Source organism: Ambystoma mexicanum, chromosome 3q (genome assembly GCF_040938575.1).
Source record: "Ambystoma mexicanum isolate Mex_15411 chromosome 3q, UKY_AmexF1_1, whole genome shotgun sequence".
Classification (NCBI taxonomy): domain Eukaryota; kingdom Metazoa; phylum Chordata; class Amphibia; order Caudata; family Ambystomatidae; genus Ambystoma; species Ambystoma mexicanum.
Genome location: NC_090926.1, coordinates 1,245,373,390 through 1,245,396,681, shown reverse-complemented (window position 1 = coordinate 1,245,396,681; position 23,292 = coordinate 1,245,373,390). Strand labels below are relative to the sequence as shown.

The 23,292-nt window shown below is 51.8% G+C and overlaps 1 protein-coding gene across 2 annotated transcripts in view; it reads right to left on the bottom strand.

Annotated features, from left to right (window-relative positions):
• Positions 1-644: 644 nt before the first annotated feature.
• ACP5 (acid phosphatase 5, tartrate resistant) overlaps positions 645-23,292 on the bottom strand; it is an 87,441-nt gene continuing 64,793 nt past the window's right edge. For both annotated transcript variants that reach the window (XM_069604206.1, XM_069604208.1), the window contains exons 3-5: positions 17,274-17,401; positions 15,574-15,919; positions 645-2,885 (exon numbers count right to left, since the gene is read on the bottom strand). In XM_069604206.1, the coding sequence (XP_069460307.1) occupies positions 2,640-2,885; positions 15,574-15,919; positions 17,274-17,401 (720 nt within the window). In that variant the 3' untranslated portion in view covers positions 645-2,639. The remainder of the gene's footprint in view (positions 2,886-15,573; positions 15,920-17,273; positions 17,402-23,292) is intronic.

Sequence of the window (23,292 nt, the reverse complement as noted above, 5' to 3'; positions counted from 1 at the left end):
GCATTCTGTTTATGTTTCAAATTGATAGATGAGAATCCCCCTGCCTGCATTTTAGACATTATGTACGCCCTACCATCATCCGCAGACAGATGGTCTCATTGAGAGTTTGAATTAAACCTTTAAAATCTCTTGAGAACGTTTTTCAACTAAGTTGGTGGCTGCAATTAATATGTTCTACTACCACTGGTTTGGCTTGCCATATGGAAAACTTCTGTCAACCGGGTTTCCCTATTTGAGATAGCATCAAGGAAATGTTCCCATGAGGTTTAACATAATTAGAGGAGTGGCAATAGCAAGAAAAGTACTGTCCCAACCTGGCCTAGTTTGTCTGGGCCCCAAAGGAGAGGATGAGACTTCTACACACTGCTGTTTCCGGGCTATGCCAGATTCTGTGCACATGGGAGGGAAGCTTGCGCTGCTGCTGCTTGTGGTGTGTTGTGGAGTGGTGCCTGCACTGCCCCACCTGTACTGGTTCTGCATGTACGAGAGAAGCTTGCACTTTGTCTGCCCCACAGAGGTTGTCTGTGCTCTACCAGTTTATGTGACACAGCTGCTTGAGGAGCATGAAGCCCTTATGCCCTCTTTTACCACCATTCCATTAACATTGCCAAATCCACAGACCTGCAGAACACACAAACTCAATATCGCATACTAACACTTTATTGTTTAACATGATTATTGAAAGTAAAGCACTGCAGGTGCAACATTCTTACAGCGATTACTTTTCCCTGAGCACCGCGAGGAAGAACAAAGCTCCGCTCTAAAAACCCTGAGTAAAAGCAGCAAACATGGGTTTTACAATTGTAGAAAAGAGCAAGTCAGCTAATAATCAACAAACACATATATAAAAATAGAGCACACAATAGCAAGATCAAACTTTTTTGAAAGACAAGGCAGCCAAGTTTTCATTTTAAAACATGCCTTTACCATTGCATTTGATCCCCTTTAGTTTAGTACAGAGGGCAGGGTTGGGTGTTAAAAAGTGTTTTTCGTTCCCCATTGAGGAGTCTCGGACTAGTCGGATACGAAAGCCTAATCTCCCACCACTCAGATGAATAACGGATTTTATAAACCTGCTGTACACAGGTGAAGGCACGTATTTCGCTGGTGAAGACAAAAAATAAAATCATTGGGGTACATGGGGGTTGATGTAAACTATACCACGTGAAGAACGCGCTTTCTCGGCAGAGACTAAAAATACCTAAATAGTAAAAACCGCCTCCACGAAAAGGGCAATAAAAGCAAGAGGAATACGTACAGAAAGTGCAACTATCGATGTAAAATGAGGCAAAACATCCTTATGGGATCTCCAGAGAAAGTCTGCTTTGAACCGGCCTCTTGGTACGCAATTGAAAATCCTTCAACAGTTTCAAAAAGGTTTCCGCTAGTGAAAAATAAGAGAAAAAAAACTCACGCACAAAAAGCTAAACCAAATGGGTCTTTAGAATGTACCTTAAGCCCAAGAGAAAATAACTGGCCAGTTTGAAAAATGTAAACATTATAAGTTCCAGCAAAAGAGAAGATAATAAGTTGGAGTCCTAAACCAAACAACCAATGTGCTGGTCCCTTAAAAGAATATATCAGTGTCCCCGCTGCGCCCCCCCCCCCCAGTACCCCTTATGCATTTGTTCACTTCACATGAGAAGAGGATTTGGAAGACAAGATTGCAAAAAGGGCAACTGTGCACAATGTGTAGGAAAGACTTTGCTACCGATGTGGGTTCGTGAGAACATGCTTCTTTCTCATGTCTGGCGTTGGAAGCCATTCCTTGTACCGGAACGGACGTGCTACATTGTGATCAGCGGGTCTGACATGGAACATATTTGGCAAAAGGCAACTAAATATAAAAAGGGACTTTTTTTTCATAATGTCCTTGCCTTCACATGGGGCACACCAGGTTACCTGGACATTAATGGTCAGAGGAACCTGCAGAACTCTATAAAGAATGATCAGCAGGGAACTTAGAAAGTAGGTGCTGACCGGATAGTTCATTGCACAGATAAAAAAGACCACCACTGCATCTTCCATCCACAACCCGATCTCAAGAATGTATGCCGCTAGATTGGGATTTCCCTTCAGAACAGATAAGGCATTTTGCAAGGTAGATTGGGGTTAGTTTCACAAGAGACATTCGGATGCGATGATGTGGGAAATCATTCTGTACGTGTTGTAAATCTACTAAAAAAATAAAATGTGTGGTATCAAAGTGTTTTCCGTTTGAGGAATTATTATCCCTTTCCCTCTTTGTTCCCACAATCTCTTGTAAAAACCAGGATCAGAGATTCAGCGACGATCTCTGCAATGAGTTCTGTCTTCTCGTCTCCGCATAAGGCAACGCTTGGTAGTCGGATTGGTGGCCGGAGTCCAGGCCGAGTGAAGTGGGAGCGGTAGAGCAGGTGATGAGGAGAACGAGGCCAGCCTGAGAAGCAAGAGGAGCAGAGGGAGTAAATCAGATTCTCTATAGAGTCAATGATCCAAGGAAATATTTAAAAGTAGGGGAGAGAGTGGGCAGGTTGCACACAGAAAAAGGGGCCATTTCAGTTCCTGATCTTAAAACCTGGATATTATTCCCCCATCTCTTCCCACTCCCCACCCGTGGACCACTCGTGACGAGACGTGGAGGCATCAGCTTCTGGAGCTCAGTGAAAGTGCTGCCGCCGAGGAAGCGTGGTGTGGAACAGGCTCTTCCCTCCCGCCTGGATATACGTAATGGCCATCTCGTCAGGGTTGATCTCCACATAGGCGAAGCCTCCCATGGAGGTGCCCTGGGCATAGTAGAACCGCAAGAAGCCCTCGGGCACCTTGTCCTTGTGCTTCAGGGAATGTTCCATGAAGTTGCCGGCGCCGCTCACCACATATCCAATGCCAGAGTCATCCTGGAGGTACTGCAAGAGAAAAGAAGTCAATCAGTATAGCGCCTGGTTGTGGAGAGAGCAGACTGCCATACAAGAATTAGGGACAAAACGTGGATGATTGTGCCTATGGAAGTAGCTCAGAGGCCCTCGATCATTGCTTCAAACGATCTTCCCATCTCTCATAGACAACTACAGCGATGACACGCACAGGAGAGCGCCCAACATGGGCCTCATGCCACACACGCGCGCTGACCTATAGATCTAGTCTACAGCCTATCAGAGCAAGGGCAAGTATGGCACGACCAGTCCAAAGTTCTAGAAGACCAAACCAATGATAGATCCATTCAGTTTATGGTCATTTGTTTGAATCAAAAGATAGCCAAAGTTTCGAAACAAAAACAAAAGTTTTTAAATCAAAAAAGGTACGACATGCTATGTTTCACATTGAAAGTGCATTTCGTTCGAAACCACTCCATCGACAATAGTCATGGATTGGTTTCAACTGAAATGCACTTTTACATGTTAAAAGTAGCATTTTACTGCATTTTTGTTTGTAACGTTGAAACGTTACATGGAGCTGTCCAGTGCTGTAATTTCAGCACTGGACAGCTCCGTGCAACGTTATAAGGCTTTAGTGTACAGAGGGGGGGCTCCCCCCAGGCCGCCCAACCCCCACGCCACTCTCCCACGCCCAACCTAACCAAAGCCCCAAACCTAACCCAAATTTAAAAGGCACATTTTTTTCGATCAAATTGTCATTCGAAACGATTCGAAAGTTTGCCTTTCGAAACTTTTCTATTCGAAAAAAATGACCGGACACCGATCCATGTATGTAAAATGACAAAAGCCAGTAGGGGTGAATGGGGTGGAGCAGAGGGGAGACCCTGGATTGTGTCCTTGCCCCTGGAGTCAGCCAGAGGTCCGCAGAGAAGATACTCAACAAGGTGGGCATGAAGATCTGAAGGCCCAGAGATTGCTTTGTCAGCAGTTATTGACCAACATTCCTAAACAAGCCCATCAATTATTACATTCCTCAAAGTGGTTTGTACACTGGGGGCTGGGCAGGTGCTCACCCCTCAGCCCCTCCACTTCTGAAATGTTCCAATGCTCCCATACCTGGTGAGGCTCTCCTCAAACAATACCTTCAATCCCAATTGACTGACGGGTGTCAATTTATCCTGGGCGGCCCACATCAGTATATATGGATTAATATTACAAATAAACATTGTGGATAATGTACTTAGCGATTAAGGCCTACAAACCTTTTTTATATAAAGCAGACATACAAAGATCTGTGGTCATTCTTTTGTTCCCAAAATGTTCTTCGCTTTACACAAAGCAGCCAGGATCCATGATAGGTGCAATTTATCCCATTTTTCACAAGGTTATTTTGAAAAAGTACAATAGGAGTTCACCAGACTGTCCACCTTGGAATGAGAACCATCAAAATTATTAAAACAGGTTTTCTAGGTTTCCATAATGTGTGTTGTTCCGTAAGTAAGGAACAAGTTACTTACCTGTAACTGTTGTTCTCCAGCATGGGTCTGGCATGGATTCACATGCTCATGAATATTCCCCGTCGTCAGGCTGGGAATCCTCGGTAAAGAAAAAACCAGTATCAGTTTCGTTTCTGATTTGTCTTTCGTAGTAATAACCAATCACTGGTCTCTGCGTCATACTGACCACAGCCAATGACTGCCCTCTACCTAAGCACCGCCTCTGGCAGCCATCTTCAGATTTGGAAGCACGTGAAGTGGCAGTATGACCAAGTGAAGAGCCGCAGAGGGGTAGGCGGGAGGGTTCGCATGTGAATCCATGCCAGACCCATGCTGGAGAACAACAGTTACAGGTAAGTAACTTGTTCCTTCTCCAGCATGGGGTCTGGCATGGATTCACATGCTCATGAATAAAGAATACATAGCAGTACACACATGCACAACCACGGGAGGTGGCAAAGGCTCAACATTAAGCATCACATCAACTCAACATTAAGCATCTTACCTCCTCACCAGGCTCACCTCAGGCGAACAGGTTGCGCAGCACTGCTTGGCCGACCCTGGACTCCTCCCTGGAATCCCGGTCGACGCAGTAGAATTTCGTGAAGGTGTGCGTCGACCTCCACGTAGCAGCCCTGCATATGTCCAGCAGGGGCACACCAGATAGGAACGCCGTGGTAGCTGCGATCGCTCTGGTGGAATGGGCTCTCGGACGGCCAGGCAGCGGTCGGTTTGCCAACCGGTGACAGTACATGATACAGCCGGAGAGCCATCTGGAGATGGAAGCCTTCGAGAGAGCCTTCCCCTGATTGACAGGTCCAAAGTTCACAAAGAGTTGTGACGTCTTCCGAAAACCTTTCGTGCGGTCCACGTAGAACTTCAGCGCTCTAGCTACATCCAGCGAGTGCAAAGTCCTCTCAGCCGGCGACGAAGGCGACGGGAAGAACACAGGTAACACCAAGGGTTCGTTGAGATGAAAGTCCGACGGTACCTTGGGCATGAAGGAGGGGTGCGTCCTGAGCACTACCCTCGTGTCGTGGAAAGTCAAGTACGGGGCCTTGCAGGAAAGGGCCTGGATCTCTCCCACTCGTCGTGCGGAGGTGATGGCCACGAGAAAAGCTGTTTTCCACGATAGAAACTTCAACGGGGCCGAGTGCAGAGGCTCGAACGGAGGTCCCATGAGTTTGGTCAGCACCACGTTGAGCTCCCACGCCGGGGCCGGAGCCTTCACCGGCGGGAACGATCTGAACAGTCCCTTCATGAACTCTTTCACCAGACGATGAGACCACAAGGACGTCCGGCCCGTGGTTCTGGTGTATCGGGAGATCGCAGCAAGATGAATCTTGATGGACGCGTGTGCCAGACCAGCTTTGGCCAGCGTCAGCAGGTACGGCAGCACTTGGGGAGCCGTAATCCGTAGAGGGTTAATCTTCTGTGCGTGGCACCAGACAGAAAACCTCTTCCATTTGTGTCCGTAGCATTTAAGAGTCGAGGACGCCCTGGCCTTTGCAAGAACCTCTCTGCAATCGGCCGGTATGTCGTATCCTCCAAACTCTAGCGCTGCAGGAGCCAGGCCTGCAAGTTCAGCGACTTCGGGTCGTGGTGGAGGATGGCGCCTCCTTCCCTGGAGAGTAGATCCGCGTCCGCCGGCAGCTTGATTGGCGGGGACGCCGACAAGCCCAGAAGGTCCGGGAACCATATCTGCCTCGGCCACGCAGGTGCGACGAGGATCATCCTGCACCGTGACCTCTTGAGCTGGTTGACGCGCCGGATTAGCAGAGGCAAGGGAGGGAACGCGTAGAGGAACAGGCCCTCCCAGGGGAACGAGAAAGCATCGCCCATGCTCCTCGTCTGGGGAAACCTGCTGGCGAACCTCCGGCACTTGGTGTTCGTCGCCGTCGCGAACAGGTCGATCTGGGGTGTGCCCCACCGTCGGAAGAGGCGATCCACCAGATCCTGCCGTAGTTCCCACTCGTGGCACGAGCGCAGCTCCCTGCTGAGTGAGTCGGCGATGGTGTTTTTTATCCCTGCCAGATGAAACGGCACCAGAAGAATCCCTTGGGCGACGGCCCAATGCCACAGGTCCTGCGCCTCCTTGGACAGCGCTGGGGACCTGGTTCCGCCCTGTTTCCTGATGTAAAACATGGTGGTGGTGTTGTCGGTGAAGATCCTCACCACCTTGCCCTTGAGGGACGGAAGGAAGGACCTGAGGGCCCAAAACACTGCACGGAGCTCCAGGACGTTGATATGCAGGGACTTCTCCGTCGGGAGCCAGAGTCCCCTTGCGTGCAGATTTTCGGTGTGCGCTCCCCACCCTTCTAGGGAGGCATCCGTGGTCACAGTCACCTGGTGGGCTGGGGTCTGGAAGTCCATGCCCGCCGTCAGATGCGCGCGGGTGCCCCACCACCGTATCGCTCGTCGGAAACTCTCGTCGAGCTTGATCCTTTCCTCGAAGCTGCCCGTCGTCTGGATCCAGTGCGCATCCAGGAACTCTTGCAACGGGCGCATCCGGAGCCTGCACATGGGAATGAGGTAGATGCAGGAAGACATCATCCCGAGGAGGGACTTGATGGACCTCACCTTGGCCGCGTCGGCCACCAACATCCGTTGCACCTTGCCCAGGATGGTCCTGGTCCTCTCCTCCGACGGGGAGGCCAGAAGGGACACTGTGTCGAGCCTCGCTCCCAGAAACAGTGCGACTTGCGCGGGCACCAGGTGGGATTTGGCGTAGTTCACGGAGAATCCCAGGTCCGTGAGGAGTTGGACGGTCCTTGCCGTGTGGACCACGGCGAGCTCCCTCGTCTTGGCGCGGATGAGCCAGTCGTCCAGGTAGGGGTAGACGTGAATCCCCTCGCGGCGCAGCTGCGCCGCCACCGGTGCGAGGCACTTGGTGAAAACCCTGGGTGCCGACCGCAGTCCGAAGGGAAGGGCTTTGAACTGGTAATGACGCCCTTGGACCACGAATCTGAGGAATTTTCGGTGCCCCTTTAGGATGGGAATGTGGAAGTAGGCATCCTCCAAATCCAACGACGATAGGAAGTCTCCTTCCTCCAGCTGACCCAGGACGTGCTGGAGGGTGACCATCCGGAACTTCTGCGCCTTGATGAACTTGTTCAGGCGTCGCAGGTCCAGGATGGGGCGCCATCCTCCCGTCTTCTTCTTCACGAGGAAGTAACGCGAGTAGACTCCGGAGCCCCGAAGCCTCTTTGGGACGAGTTCGATGGCGCCCTTTCTGAGCATCGCCTTTACCTCCAGGAGAAGTTGAGGGACGTGAAGTTCTTTCCTGGCCACGGGGGGGACGCGCGGGCACCTTCTTTGAAACTCGAGCGCGTGGCCCCGGGCCAGGGCGTCCAGCACCCAACGGTCGGTGGAGATGGACTCCCACACGCTGACGAAGCCCGCCAGCCGGCCTCCCACCGGGGTGCTTCGGTGGGGGCCCGACCCCACGGCCGGTTCAATCCTGCTTGGACGCGGCCTTGCCGCCTTGGCCTCCTTGGCGACGACGGCGGGGTCCGCCAGACTTGCCTCGTCCTCTGTAGGCCTCTTGCGACGACGAGCGGGCCGCTTGACGGTAGGAAGCGAAACCGCCGCCGGAACCTTTGGAGGCGCCCTTGCCTCCGCCGCTCCGAAAGGGCGTCCGCCGTTGCTGCAGTACTCCAAGGGCCCGGGCCGTCTCAGTATCCGCCTTGATGGCCTGAAGGGAATCGTCCACTGTCTTCCCAAACAGGTTGTTCCCGTCGAAGGGCATGTCCAGGACCCTGGTCTGGACGTCCTGCCGAAAGTCCGTAGCCTTGAGCCATCCGCGACGTCGAAGGCAAACGCCGTTGCCCATCTGGCGGAACCCAGTGTCGGCGATGTCCGTCGCCACGGTGATGGCGTGGTCCGAGGCCACCTCACCTTCCTCTTGGTCTCGCGCCGTTGGTAAAGGAAGCCTTCCTTTTTCTTCTCCTCGGGGCAGAGTTGGAAAAGCTCGGATGCCCTGGCGATCATTGAGTGGAACGATCCAATCTCGTCGGGCGGAGAAGCCCTGGTGGGAGGCGACGACGGAAAATCCTCGTCGTATGCCTCGTCGTCCGTACCCGTCGCTGCCGTGTCAGTCCCCGTATCATCCCCTCGGGTGGACGGGGAGGAGGGCTGGACGGGGCGCGACGGTTGAAAAGGAGGCGGTGGATGAATCCTTCTTTTCTTGGTAGGGGGAACACCAGAAGGTCCCGGTTCTGGATCCCCCGACGGGAGAGGTTCCTCCGTCGGTAACGGTAGTCTCGTCCTTATCTCGGAGCATAAGGACTGTATAGCCAACAAAATGGCCGCTGAGTTGTCTTGCGGCGCTGGCAGAGGGGAATCCGACGGGCGAGCAGGGGCCCCGTCGGTATCCTCGACGATGTCGTCGTCGTCACCTGCGTCGGGGCCCATTCCGACGGGCTGGTCTTGTTCCACGCCTAGGCCGTGGCTTAAGACCTCGATCAGTTCCTCTTCTGAGGTTGAGGCCGAATCTACGACGACGCCCTGCCCCCCCTTCTTCCCCACGGAGGGTTTCACGGGGGTCCTATCGATGGGCACGAAAGAAGACTCCCTCCGAGGAGGCAGGGAGATTCTGGGCCCCGAGGCCGCCACCACTGGTGCAGCCTCCACAGGCTGGGCCAGGGCCGCCGCGACCGTTTCGATAGAGGGCTTGGTCGAATGGATCAAGGCCTTCACCACCTTAGGTGCGCTCACCGCCTTATCCTTGAGGGAGGGGGCACTGCCACGCTCCTCCTCTGCCTTAGAGCTCGACCGGGGTCTCTCCAGGAGCTTCGCCGGGTGCTCGGCCTTCCTCTTACCCGACCCAGAGCGTTGGCTCGTGGTTGATGGTGCCGGGGAGGGTGCGCCCTGCCTGGCGCCCGTAGAGCCCGACCGTTCGGCGCTCCCGGTGCCAGCGGACTCGCGGTGCTTGGCCTTATGTTGGGCCCCCGTCGCCGGGGCGCCCTCAAAGGTCTTAGAAGACCGCTCAGATTTCTTCTTCTTCTCGCCAGACGGGCTCTTACCCTCCAGCCAGCTGGCGAGACGTTGATGGCGGTCCTTCATGGTCCGTTCCGACATGTTGCCGCAAAACGCACAGTCCTTCTCCACGTGCGTCTTGTCCCCATGAAGGCAGTAAAGGCAGAAAGAGTGTTCGTCCTCCTTGAAGACGTTCTGCAGCTGGCATCCAGGGCAGGCCCTGAACAGCTTTCCGGGCGTCGAGCTTCCCTTCTCCTGGGCCATCTCCGAGACCGGGCCTGAGAAGCTTCTGGAGTCCTCCGAAGTGTAGCTCGACGAAATCTTCACCCTTGAGGGGCACAGATGAATCCGACACGGGTCCCCGTTGATCGGATGTAGGATCGGTGGAGCTTGAGGCTCTTTTGACCGAAAGAATCGAAGTTTTTGTGAAAAAGCGCGAAAAAATAGCACTAACGCTCGAGAGCAATAGCACGAGGATCCCAACACATGAACGTGCGGTAAAAATCTGAAGATGGCTGCCAGAGGCGGTGCTTAGGTAGAGGGCAGTCATTGGCTGTGGTCAGTATGACGCAGAGACCAGTGATTGGTTATTACTACGAAAGACAGATCAGAAACGAAACTGATACTGGTTTTTTCTTTACCGAGGATTCCCAGCCTGACGACGGGGAATATTCATGAGCATGTGAATCCATGCCAGACCCCATGCTGGAGAAAGTGTTCTTACTAGGACTACAATTTATACTAAAGTGATCATTAAAAATGAATATAGTAATAGCTTCTTGCAGGGAGAGAGGGGGGATGTATTCTTATTAGGAAACTAGAAATATTGGAGGAATTATATGTAGTAAGTCCTTCCCCAAATGATTTATCTCTCAGGCAAACCTCTTCTAGCCCTTTACTTTACAGGGTTCTCCCACTAGATGGTACTGGGTGTTCAGGACTGCAGGCATGTATTCTTTGTGTTCAGTGATGCACATCACTAACACCCACAGTGGACAGGATGGGCTTGTTGATACTCTGGGCTTGTGGAAGTGGTTTAGCTACTGTGATTGTGATAGCACAGTGTCCACTCCTTCTAAAGCCCTAATGGAAGGGTGACTTGGAATCACGCTTTGGTGAAGAGGTTGCCCGCTTAGTTCTCAACTGACATTCTTGTCCGTTTCATCAGACGTCACTGAGCAATAGGTCGGTTTTTGTTTCTTATTCGGATGCTTATTAGAGGGATTATTAAGGTCAAACTCAGGTCTTACTTTTGAAAGACCAGGCCTGTGAGGATATTGCTCAGGCTTCGTCTTGCTCTTATGAAGGGAAGGACATCAAGGAATTGGCATCCAAGCCCTGATGAAGGCATGGGAGGGTGCCAACCCCGTAACCATGAATATGGGCCACGTCGTTGCGACTAGTGTAGGTGCACACATCTTCGTTAACGTTCAAACACGTGTCTGCATTTACGGGTCATATGCCAATATGGGCAAGCATCACCATTGCCAACTACACTGCAGGTCACCTAGAATACCCTCCCCACAGCTAGGGGCGTGCCAGCTACACTACAGGTAAGGTTAGCATACCGTCGCCATAGCTAGGGAGGGGCTGCTACAGGGAAGGTATATGGCTTTCATGCTCTGCAAGGTGGGCGGACCTTGTCTTTAATGGTCCGCCAGTCCAGGCTAAGGCACCTCGGGCTGCCCTCCTGGGACGGCATAAAAGCAATTCGCACCACAGGGTTCATCCGAATGGCATTGATTTTTTTTTTTTTTTTTAAATCGGGATTGCAGCTGATCTCCCGATGAAAAATGTAAATAAATAAATAAATAAATAAAAAAACCGACATTTTTAAAATTGAGGGCCGGCACCAAAGAAAATACCCCCCCCCTCTTTTTTTCATTGAAAGATCAGCTGCGCACGGATCTTCCAAAGAACAATTTGGAATAAAATAAATTTAAAAAGGCCGCCGCCATATGGAAAAGGAACTAAGTCTCTTTTCCATGTCTATTGTGGCCAGACAGGAAGAGCTCCGGGGACAAGAGCGCAATGCTCCAGTCTCACATGTAAGTGGAGGGGGTGGGGCGCCAACAGGGAGAGAGGCTGCCTGCTGCCACCCCGCCACCCGGGGAAGGGCCTCAGGTGGCTGGGACAGCGGGCAGGGATTGTGAATTGTCGCCCGCTGTTCCAGTCACCTGATTGGCTGAGTGCTCTTCCCTGGGTGCCAATGTAGAACTCTGACCATAGCTAACCGCTACAAGGAAGGTAGATCGAATACACTTGCCATAGCTAGGGAGTGGCAGCCACACTACACGGAAGGTTCTTAGATACCCGCCCCACATCCAGAGTGCCAACTACAGCGACGGTACTTTGAATATGTTTGCCACAGCTAGGGCGTACCAACTACACTACAGGGAAGGTACCTAGATACCCGTGTCACACGCTTGCCAATTGTGAGATTTGGGCCTTTCCTGCATTTGGTTTCCATTTGTTTCCCTCCCAGAGTCTTGATACACCTCTATCCATGCCAAGTCTTGATACCTCCCTGTCCATCCTTCGGTTTTCCCCGCTCGCCCTCCTTGTACCCCATTGGTCGGACCCCATGCAACTTTAGTGGCTCTCACAAGGCAACCTTGCCCAGGCAATTCGCCTGTGGACGCCCGACGACCAACTCTGCTGCTACAACCAGGTAAGGTGGTATGGGTGGGGAACACAGCCATTACTGTGCTCCCGAAAACCCTGCCACTTCTATACTACTACCACCCGAGCCTAACAGTGTTGTTACCCGCTGTACGACTGAATTACTATTGCGTTGTGTCTTACTGTGCTCCCCGGTTGGTCGCCGGGCCACATTCCACTGCACTTGAACTTCCATTTGAGGTGAATCAGGGGGGAGTTTCAGAAGTATAGCCACTGCTGAATCTGGGTGAATTGCTGGAGCAGAACCACTAGAATATAGGCGATTTCCACTATAAAGCGAACACAGGTGTATTTACAGTGCAGCTTCTGCCGATTCTAGGCGACCATTTGAATCTTGCGATAGAGCCAGTGTTGCATCTGGGCGAATCCCAGTCATTTGTTGCGGTTTTAAATCTGCTCCCTTTCAGGCACTGCACACGTTTTAAAACCGGCTGCATTGTAGGGACTGAACATGTTTTGAATCTAGCTGGATTTTAGGCACCGCTCATATTTTTAAATCCTGTTTTGAATCTGGCTGCATTTTAGGTACATCAATAGGCTCTGAAGCCTCTATACAAGTGAGTACGCCATTTGATTTAAGGCCCAGTGACATCATTTTCGACTATCTGATGAAATCCCAGACATCCTCTTCATCATTGAAACCTGGTTCTCTCGACGCCTTGGAACCTGTCGCACAGGAGGCTTTCCCCTCTGGCTACTCCCAGATCATGCACAATAGATCCAGCAAAGTTGGAGATTAGCCATTCTCTACAAACACCAACTCGAAGTCTTCCACTCCGAGAAACAACCCTGCAGCACTGACTGAGCATTAATGGTCACATTCCAACCCTCTCCCTCCATCACCCATCGTTTCTTACTCCTTTACAGACCGCCCGGCTACAAACTTTGCAGATTCCGTTAGTGTCTCCCTTTCAACCATCCTCTTACAGCACCGCTCCCTCACCGTGTTAGGGGACTTTAACATCTGGTTTGATGTCCCCTGTAATCCTATGACCCGTCCACTTATTGATAACATGGGAGCCCTCAACATGACTGAACGGATACCGAACCCCACTCACGTAGCAGGATACACCCGTGATGCTTTAGATTCAGTTCTGCTGGCTTGATTGCTCCTCTACCCCGTCCGCTAATTTGGAGCAATCACTCTGCCATCTTCATTCTCCTGACCGCCACACCCGTCTCGCCAGCCCCTCTTTGGAACAAGGTTATTATAGACCCTGACCTGCCCGATTCCCTTCTATGCTCTCTCCCAATCCTCCCTCTCCAAGAAGGGCTGCCCTCTATCCACTTTTGACAGATGGCTCTCTAGTGTCCTCACCCCTCTCACCCTGACCAGATCTGCTTCCCACAGATCAGGCCCTATTCCCAAATGGTTCACTCCCTCTCTCAAATCCCTCAAAACCCTTAAGCACAGCCTGGAGCTCACATGGCATGTCAACCCTACGCCCCAGGACAGAGCCACCTATTCGACACCGATCAGAGCCTATCAGATGGAAATAAGGAAAGCCAAATGATCCTTCAATGGAAACCAATATCCAACTCCCATAACCCTAGAAAGGAACTCCACAGGATCATCGCAGAATGCTAGACTCCAAGCTGTTCCACCCCACCGTCCCCTCACTCCCAAGCACTCTGCAATGCCCAATCAAAACATCGCTGTCCAAAGACACTGCTCCATCAACACCAAATGATCAGCATTCACCCCACCGACTCCTCCCCTTCTCTTCCAGCACCCCCTTCCTTCAATGCCATTTCTTACCCTGAATTCCTGAATTTACCACCCCAACTCTGCCCCTCCAGATCCCCTTGAGACCCCTGCCCCCCCTCCCCTCTCCTAAAGAACAGACTATCCAACCTGTGCAGGCAGCGTTGCAAGACACATAATTAACATTCACTGAAATCGGGCACCTTCTCTGCACCGTTCAAAACCTCCCACCCTCAAGCCCCTACTTCCATCCGACTACTGCCCAATCTCAAACCCTCGCTTCATAGCCGAACTCTTAAGCCGCACGGCAGACACCCAAGATCTGCCTCTTCACAGAATCCAATTCCCTGCTTGACCCTGCCCAGCCTGGCTTCACACCCCTCAGAGGAACGGAAACTTCCCGTCTCCATCTGGGATGACATGAAAAGAATGGCAGACTAAGAAGGCTCTGCTGCACTTCTCCTGGACCTTTCAGCTGCCTTTGACACCCTCTACCACTCCATCCAAAAGGACAGGCTCTACTCGCTAGGCATCAGGGATTCGGCTCGGATGATCTCCTCCTTCCTCGCCAACCGCTTACAAGTCATGATCCTCCCGTCTCCTCCATCCACCAGTCTCCAAAGTGGTCCCAGAGGAGGCTCCCTGTACGCCATCCTCTTCAATCACTATCCAAGCCCCTTCCACAAACTCATTGCTCTCATTACCTTACCTGCTACAACTACGGCGATGTCTCAGATCATTTAAGATTCCCAAGACCCGGCCTCCTCCCATCCCGACTTCGCATCCTGCCTCTCTGAAGTCAAACAGGATGACGGCTAACCTGCTCTAGAGTGCTCCACTGGCTTCCTATCAGCCAAGGGGCAACCTTCAAGGCCATGTGCATTACACTCCGCGCCCTCCACAAGACAGGTTCTGAATTCCTCCAACACAAGCTTACACGGTACCTTCCCATCAGAAACCTTATCTTACAATTCCCCAACCCTTCAATTTCCAAGCTCTGGAACTCCCTGCCTCTCGGCATCCACTGCAATGAGGACTACCTCTCCTTCATTTGCCTCCAATACACCAGACTAAAATACGAAGAACATCTCTGCCATCAGAATGCAAATATGTCCTCCGACAAAAAATTCAGTCTAGCTGGACATGAGTCTCTCGTACATGAACACTCTCCTGACCACCTCTCAGCACCCATCCTCATGCCCGACCATCGTGAGTAGCTTACTGGGGCTCGGGCCATCCCACCAAAATACCTATTTTGGCCAAATGCGCACATGCATTCTAATCCCCATACCCTTGGACTTCTGTCCCCTCGAGGGCATTCTCCCACAAGCACATTGAGGCCATACTAATGAGATAAAAGGCCCCATATAAATGAGAAACTACCACTGCAGCTAGAGAGCAACTTTTGAATACATTTTATATGTGGTTTTAGAGAACCAATTAGAAACAATTGGATCACAAGGCTCAGATTAGAAATCGTAGAACGGCTTCCCCATTGCTGGAGGAAATAGCCAATAGCAGGATGCGATTCCAAGGTTCAGATTCGGAGGAACATGCCAACGGGAGGGTACTGTAGCGTTCGCATTTTACCCCAGTATCTGATGTCTTTCTCAGATTCATATTCTAAAAATACAGAAAGCTCCTTTGGTTGGAGGACATCTTTACTGGTGGAGAGCCCTTCCACCTAACGGCATGGATGGGGTCCCTGGGGAAGATCCCACACTTAGAAACGCAGCCACTCACATGTCTACATGGGGATCTATGGGACCTGTCGCGCAGGACTTCTCCAGCCCCAGAGAAGTAAGCACTCCATACAGAGCCCCTGCACAGAGCGCTTGCAGCCAATTCCAGCACTTACCTGTAGATTGTGGTCATGCCCGCACAGGTAGGCCGTGGCGTTGTATTTTTTCAGCATTGGCCGGAGATGCTTGACCAGGCAATGAGTAGGCCCATGCTCAGCCACTGACCAGACTGGGTAGTGGCCGGCCACGAGGAGGTAGTCATCCTGGGACTCTGCCATCTTCTTTCTCAGCCAGTCCAGCTGCCGGGTGGCCACCTCCTGGTTCAGTGGTTTCTCGGGCTGCTGGCTCTGGAAGTCGTCAGAGTTGCCGCACAGGGTGACCGTGTCGATCATCAGGACTCCCACGCTCACGTTGGTGCTGGGGATGGTGAATTTGAGGTCATAGTAGTAGTCAGGGAAGTTCCTGGGAGGAGAACATCCAGAGGTCAGTGCAGGTGACATACAGTCTCCCTACCACTTGAATCCAGTAACAGAGCATATGCCGTAGCAGACCCCTCCACCACACAATACCCTTTCGGACTAAAATCCCTCCAAAAGAAAAACATTTGACAGCAGAGAAATACTGAAGCCCATCCAGTCATTACATGTTCCTGACTGTGCTTGACCCAGATAACAAATGGTCGCCAACCTCATACACACACACACACTGAGCTGCAACTACTTACTTTTGTATTCAGTTAACATTTTCTCTTCTGCACTCCCACTGTGAGGTGCTTCTCAGCGCTATGGCTCTAGGACTGGGTTAGGAGACAATTCTAATGCACTGGAGTATCGGTCTGGGGTCCTCCCCTGTCAACTGCAGATTTAAAGAAGCCGGAGAGGCTAATTGGGAGCAAAGACACACCCCCACTGAATGCCCCCTCGCCCCCGTACAGCTGTGCTTGCTGCTGGAAAGAAGTGAGCATAATGAGAGCGACTTTCGATCCTCAAGTTCCACCAACTGTGCGAATAACCACAAAACACAGAGCTTCATAAAATCCCCAGCACCCTTCTCTGCCCCCCTCTACCCACTCCATTGTTGGGAGTGATGACTGGTCTTGGTGCTAGGAAGAACAGCCCCATCCACAGGAACTCTCTGAAGCCCCACACTTTCTACTCTATTGTGCTTGCGGACATACCGATATACAGAGCTGGGAGAAGGCGAGACCCTGTGCCGCCCCGCTCCAGCCTCTCCACCCCCTTCATTCTCACTGCAGCTACCGAATCACAGAATGCAGAATCACTACCAGCGCATGCAACGGTTTACGCATGGGATCCCAGAATATGGAACAGGCAGGGATCTCCTGGCATTTCAGATCACACTCTTGTTGGTCCGACCAGAACATTCCACCTAAACCTTGCATATATCGCAGACCGACAACAGAATGCCTTCCTACGGCACATCCAACCACATCACTGCAGCCCTGAAGGCACCTCGTTTGGGTGTGTTTTCAGGCTGTTTTGCATAGCGTTGCGCTTAAACCACCTGGTGGGACATGCCAAGATGGGCATGGGTCTTATCTAGAGCATCCCACCCCCCACATCCTGATGACAACTTAATGAGATACTTTAACGGGCAAACCTTCATTGTCTGAATTCCACTATGTGGTTTTAGAAGGGTTTTCTATTTAAAATAAATCGCAGGAGTTTTTCATTGCATACAAGACCCCACAAACCTGCCAAGGATCATCCCTACGTGTGGCTGACCCGGACTACCTGTAAAGCGGCTTCCCCCCCCCACCCCAAGTCCGAACGACTAGAATGACCGAGCCCCTCACCAACGCTTGGAGACATTCGTGTAGGCGATCTGTGCCGACACATTGCCATTGTGGTCGTGATTCCCGGCGATGAGATACCAAGGCACGTCCTTCAGAGAGTCGGCGTGGAAAATCAGCTCGAAGGTGTTCTGGAGTTGAGAGAAGCAATGACAATCAGCTTGAGGTGAGCAGATCTCTTACAATTCCCAGGTCTCGGTATGCATTTCTCAAAAAACTATTTCCACAAACAATTATTTTTGGTGAAATGAGTCATTCATCAGTAACAATTTGTAGAATAAACAAAATATACTTGCACCCAGTGGAGCTGATGTGGTGAAGTCCCAGATCTGGACAAAGACGTGGGGAGGGTGTGGCCTCCACTGCAGGTAGTGCAATTACAGTTGAATATACCCCCCCTTTGCACCCAGCATAAAAGAGGTGGGTAACGGGGTACATTGACCCCCCCCCCCCCGTACGCGGCTACTGTGAGGCATCTGGTACTACTTTTGGTAGACATGTAGACCATGCGGCGTGATGCCGAGGAGGCCGGTGGAGTTTTGAACTGCATTGTGTGTGTTAAAGACGACGATGGATGGTGGACTACAGATTAAAGAAAAAGACCAAGGAACAGGCGACCGACTCCCCTCCTTGGATACAAGTAAATCCAGGGAACATCACCTTCAGAGCAGTGGGACCCCCAGAAAAGTGGGCTGGCCACCCTCAACCCAATTGAAAAGCTCATCAAGGCTACAGGGGAAATTTGATGAGCTCAACACGTGGCTCTTAAAGCGGAACCCAAGACAGGCACAAGGATGGACTTGGAGAAACCGAACACTCAGGCCAGGTGGTTGCCCTCCAGCGTCGATAGGAAATGTGGCCCCGTCCCGAAGAAAAATAGGTCTTGAGCATTCAGGACCCAACACCTGGAAGACGCAGAACGACAGAATCGAAACAGAGTCCTAGGTTTCCTCGCCACAGTTTGGTGGTTACGACCCTATGTCCTTCATAACCAACGGGATCATGGATCCGCTGGACTTGGACACAAGGAGGTTCCAAACTGCACCGACACATGCCACAGGATTAAAAATAGAGTGAACATAGGAGGATGGCAGAGGCCCGGCCCTTCTATTACGCAGGACGGACAAGCTGCGAGGCAGAAGGGGGTCCTGGAATGGGAGAGCAGAAAGGTTCTGAGGATTCCTGCCTTATTGCCAGATACTATTAAGAAGTGGGGTGTCCTAGATGGACATCTACTGAAGGGGGTGTAGGCAGGCCTCCTGCAGTCAACCAAATCACGGGTAACAGGGGAGGCTAGTAAATGGCTTTGGGATGAGCAAAAGAATTAGGATACATTCGGGGGCCCTCTGAAATTCGGGAGAATCGAGGCTGGGCGGGATGCTGAAGGGTGATGTACCCTGGGTTTCCAGTCAGGATTCAGTCAATGCGCAGGTACTTTTGGGGGTTCTATTTTTGGGGTCATGAACCACCAAGTGAGACCCCAATGTGCACATGATGCTCCCCCGGCTCGTCGGGGGCGTGGGGGTCCTTCTTACGTTTGTCAGCTGTGCATTTTCTCACTGGATATCAGGTCCCTCGTGCCTGGGTTTGCATCGCTCTAGTGTTATTGTTTTGTTCTATGCAAGGCAATGGAAAGGTGGAATGTTTATTTTATGAAGGCTCAGTCCGTTTCTAAGTTCTAGAAATAGAAGAGGAAACGGGCCGATGCACTGTGGATGAAAGGCACGTAAATTGACTTACGTCACAACCCGCATGCGCAGAATACATGCGATGAACGCAAACAAAAATGGCCGATGAGCAGGTTTGCAATGTGCTCATGTTTAAAAATGCTATAGGATGAAAACTGGAGGGTGCAGACACAACATGGGCGCGGTGGAAGGAGAGGCCAAGAGCAGGCCATGCCAGTCAGGGAAACGGCCCAACTCGTGGGAAGCTTGGGACTCAAAAAAGGGGCAACATATCTGCTCCAAGGTACCCCATTGATAGCTTCAACCAGTTCCAATCAGACTTCTCTTCTCAGAATTTCAACAGGAGGAAGTTGTTGTATTTATGGATAGACGGTTCTTGTACAGCGCTTACTGACGTGTTCGGGCTGATACAAAGAGATATGTTGGTGGAAAGGAGAAATCGCATTGTTTTCCTTCCAGAGGAATGCTTCCTTCATAGAGCTGTGCTCTTTCTGTGGTCGAGGTTTTACACAGATGGTGTTTGGTCACAAGCAGTTTCCTGACTTGTGACTCACGGCGATTAGTAAGTGCTGAAATGAGTGTTTCACAAACCCTTCCAGATCAGGCTGGCTCCACGTGACCTTTGCACAGAGCACAAGCAAAGATAAGCAGCCAAACTGAGGGGCTTGTGGCCAGGCACTCGTTTCTGTGCCTCTTTTTAAAATCGAAATAGCACTTCTAATGACAATAATTGTTGTAGGTGGCACATAAGAGATTCACCTTCAATGAAGGACGACCTTCTGTGGCTGAGGGAAGGAGACATCACAGGAACTGACGGGAGGAAGAGGGGCCACTAGAGCCCGGGAGAAAGAACTGTAGAAGGGAATAAAGATGGTCGCATATATCCGTGGCTCTGAGTTTCTGTCATAAGCGTGGCTTTGAGGGGGAGGAGACTGGGCCACATGTCCCCAACATAGGATACAATAACCACCATTCATAGGGCGCACACAGCTAACTGAGCATTCTGGTGCCACATAACCCAACTCAATCGTCCTAGGTCCCAAAGCAGAGTGGCTTACACAAAAGGCGCAATCCTTTTGAACAAGTACATTTCTGCAAGTTTTGGGCTGAAAATGAAAAAAAGAGGGGGGGGGAGAGAGGAAACCTTTAATAAGAGCACTGTTGTATCTAACAGTCTTAGGGTAGTGAGAGGTTGGTGTTTCTTGATCATCCTTTGACCATTTGGTGGAGGGTGTTGGAGGGGGGTGGGGAAATCAGCAGGTGACCTCCAGACCCTCTGGGGTGGGGTTCCTCGCTGGATCTTTGCCAAAAAGCTGGGTAGGAGCAGTCTCTCACAAATGCTGTAGGCACACAGGAGGTCACTCCTGATCATCTACTGGAGTTCGCCTAGGCCTCTCACCCACTCTCCCCGCTGGGTCTTAGTTCTCTGCAATTCCCACTCTCCACAATGCCCCACCCCCCAATGGACTGGCTTCCTTCACGCCTGCTCAATGCTGCTGCACCATGCGTTTGAGGGTTTGCCTCACTCCGCTCTACAGGTTGGCGCTTAACCTGCCCGCTTCACGTCTGTGAACCTCCTGACGTTACCATTCCCGTCCTCTTGTCAGTCTCTGCTGCCAGGGTCGGGAAAATAAATAGGCCCGGACACCCAAAAAAAAGGATCCCACACCTCGCCTAAAAAAAGTGCACGTTCTCCACACAAGCGCGTCACCCCACACAAGGCTCGTATAAATCCACAATAAACAAATACAGCGTGGGATTTTCAGCAAGCACAGCTGCACTTACTCCGCTAATACCAGGGTGACTACCAGCTGCATTCCCTCTATTGATAGTGAGTGGCTCACAACTGCACTCACTCCAATGATACCAGAGTGACTCACAGCTGCATTCAGTCCATTAATACCCAAGTAACAAACAGCTGCACTCACTCGATTGACTCACAGCTGTACTCACTTCAGTTATACCTGAATTGCTCAGGTCTGCACTCACCACAGTGGTACCCGAGTAACACACAGGTACACTCACTCCAATGATACCAGAGTGACTCCTAGCCACACCCACACCGTGATACAGGGGTGATTCATAGGCGCATTTACTCAGAGCGCTCAGGTTTTCCGTGGTCATGCATGAGAAGGCAGTCCAGACCTGTTTTTACTTGGAATTTTGGGGATTGTAGTTTTCCATCTTTCAAATCAGAAATAAAAAACGAAAAGTTCCAGAAATCAATGGGGGAAAAAAATGGGACTAGATGGCCTCACAACGGCAGGGGGATCTTGAGAGCTCTGTGTAAATTGCACTGATGACCGAATAACTGCAAACTCACTGGCTGACTGAAGTCACAGCTGATCAAACCACTAAAACAGAAGGAACCCACAAATACTCAATAGTTCTCCCTCCCTCACCTCCCACAGTAGTAGCAGAGCGCCTCATAGCTGCGCACACTCGTCCCAGTGATTCTGACGGGACTCTAAGCTTCCCACACTCTGCAGTGTTTTACAGCAGCTAGGAATAATATACCAGCGGACCAACCCCCTCGCCCCCCCGCCGCCGCCTTGAAGGCAGGCATCAGCTGAAGGCCGACTACTACCCCAGTGCTGCTCCAAGTTGGTTTGGCAAAAGTATGCAAAGAAGCTGCCTGTAAATCCAGCTCAAGCCACACTAGCACGCGCCCAAGCGTCAGTTTCTTACAAAAATAAAAAGCACCTCTAAAAAAAAAATAAACAAACATACACACAATTTTCCTGCTCCGGTCTCCTCGACTCTTTGGAAGGCGGAGGGCAATGTTATTTGAGGGCCTTACCTTCTCCTGGCCGGTAGCCTACATTTCCATGAAAGAATCAGGCCCAGAACAGCAGCTGTGGCCCCCCAGCCCAGGCAGGCATCAGCTGAAGGCTGACTCTCTGCACATGGGAAGGACCAAGCTCAGACCCTGGGCCCAGGATCCCTGGGCCGAAGGCTCGACCAGCGCTCGATCAGGCGAGATGTAGGGGGCCCAGCTGGGAAGCCTTGGATCCTGGTCTACCACATAGCTCACTGCTGCAACTTGTGGCGGGCACTGGAGGCGGTCGCGGAGAGCAGAGTCTGTGTAATGCAAAACACTGAGATGGAGCAGGCTGGGCTGCGGCAGTCCCGCCCAGCCCTGCGCTCCTTCCCAGTGTTTTGTAACACTGACTGCTGCTGGCACCAGGGTGTCGCGGGCCGCGGCAGTTGGCCACCACATTTATCAAAGAAAGGTAACACTTCAGCGTTACCTTTCTCTGCATCTGCGGCGGGCCGGCGGCGCCAGGCACAAGGCTGCAATTCCAAAGGATCTGTAATTTACTTACTTAAAGATCCTTTGCAACTTGCATCTGTCTGGCGAGGCCGAGGCCCTGAGGGCTGGTTCTTGAAGTGTGAAGCCCATGCCTGGGCCGAAACCGGCCCACATGGGCTTCAAGAACCGACACCCAGGTCTCTCGCCATGATTTTGCATCGGCCACGGGCCGATTGGCCGACAGCCCAATCCGACCCGGTCTGCTGCTACCACCACCAGCTGCTCTTCGGCCTCGCCTCCTTCCCTCTGCCCCCTCTTCTAGCACTTGCTCCTCCTTCCCTCCTCCAAAACTCGGCTCGCCCCTTTCACAAATGGCCACATCACCTGAAGGAATCTCTTCCATGTTGTAGGGCTCTGGGCCTGACTTTTCAGCCTCCCTCGCTCAGGCCGACAGGTCTCGGGTGTGCATGTGTGTGTGTGTGTGTGTTGTGTAGCCTCCTGCACTCACTCGCCCACCCGTACTTCCTGCGGCTGCACCGCCCTAGCTGGACTCCACCATTTGGAGGGGAAGGGCGAGGAGAGCTGCGGGAGCAACCTGTCTGCAGAGCCGGGTTCAAGCTCTTGCAGGCAGCAAGCCGATTTCCCCTCTCGCAGGTATGTCTCAGCTACTAGGCCTTCGGTACAGATGGTACTGCTCGCGTCCCCCTGCTCAAGAGCAGGTTAGAACTCTCCAGGCCTTCCAGACGCAATACAGGTGTGTGTGTGGGCATCTCCACAGCACTGCGCACATTGGCAGGCCTTGGCGAGCCCCTGCCAACCGACTGGGTCCGACCTCGGAAGGTTAAGATGTCCCAGCCAGAATTAGAAACTGTTTCCGCTGGACGCACATTAACCCACAAAGGTAGCAGACACTCGAAGCCCGCGCTATCTGTTCTAATCTGCCCATCAGAATGCATGGTGCATGGAGAAGATGCATACTGCAAAGCATGGTGGGGATGCACGCCTGCAATGCATGATGCAGGGAGGCGCTGGTGCATGGAGGGGACGCACTCTGGGCATGCTGGCGCGTGAGTGAGTACTC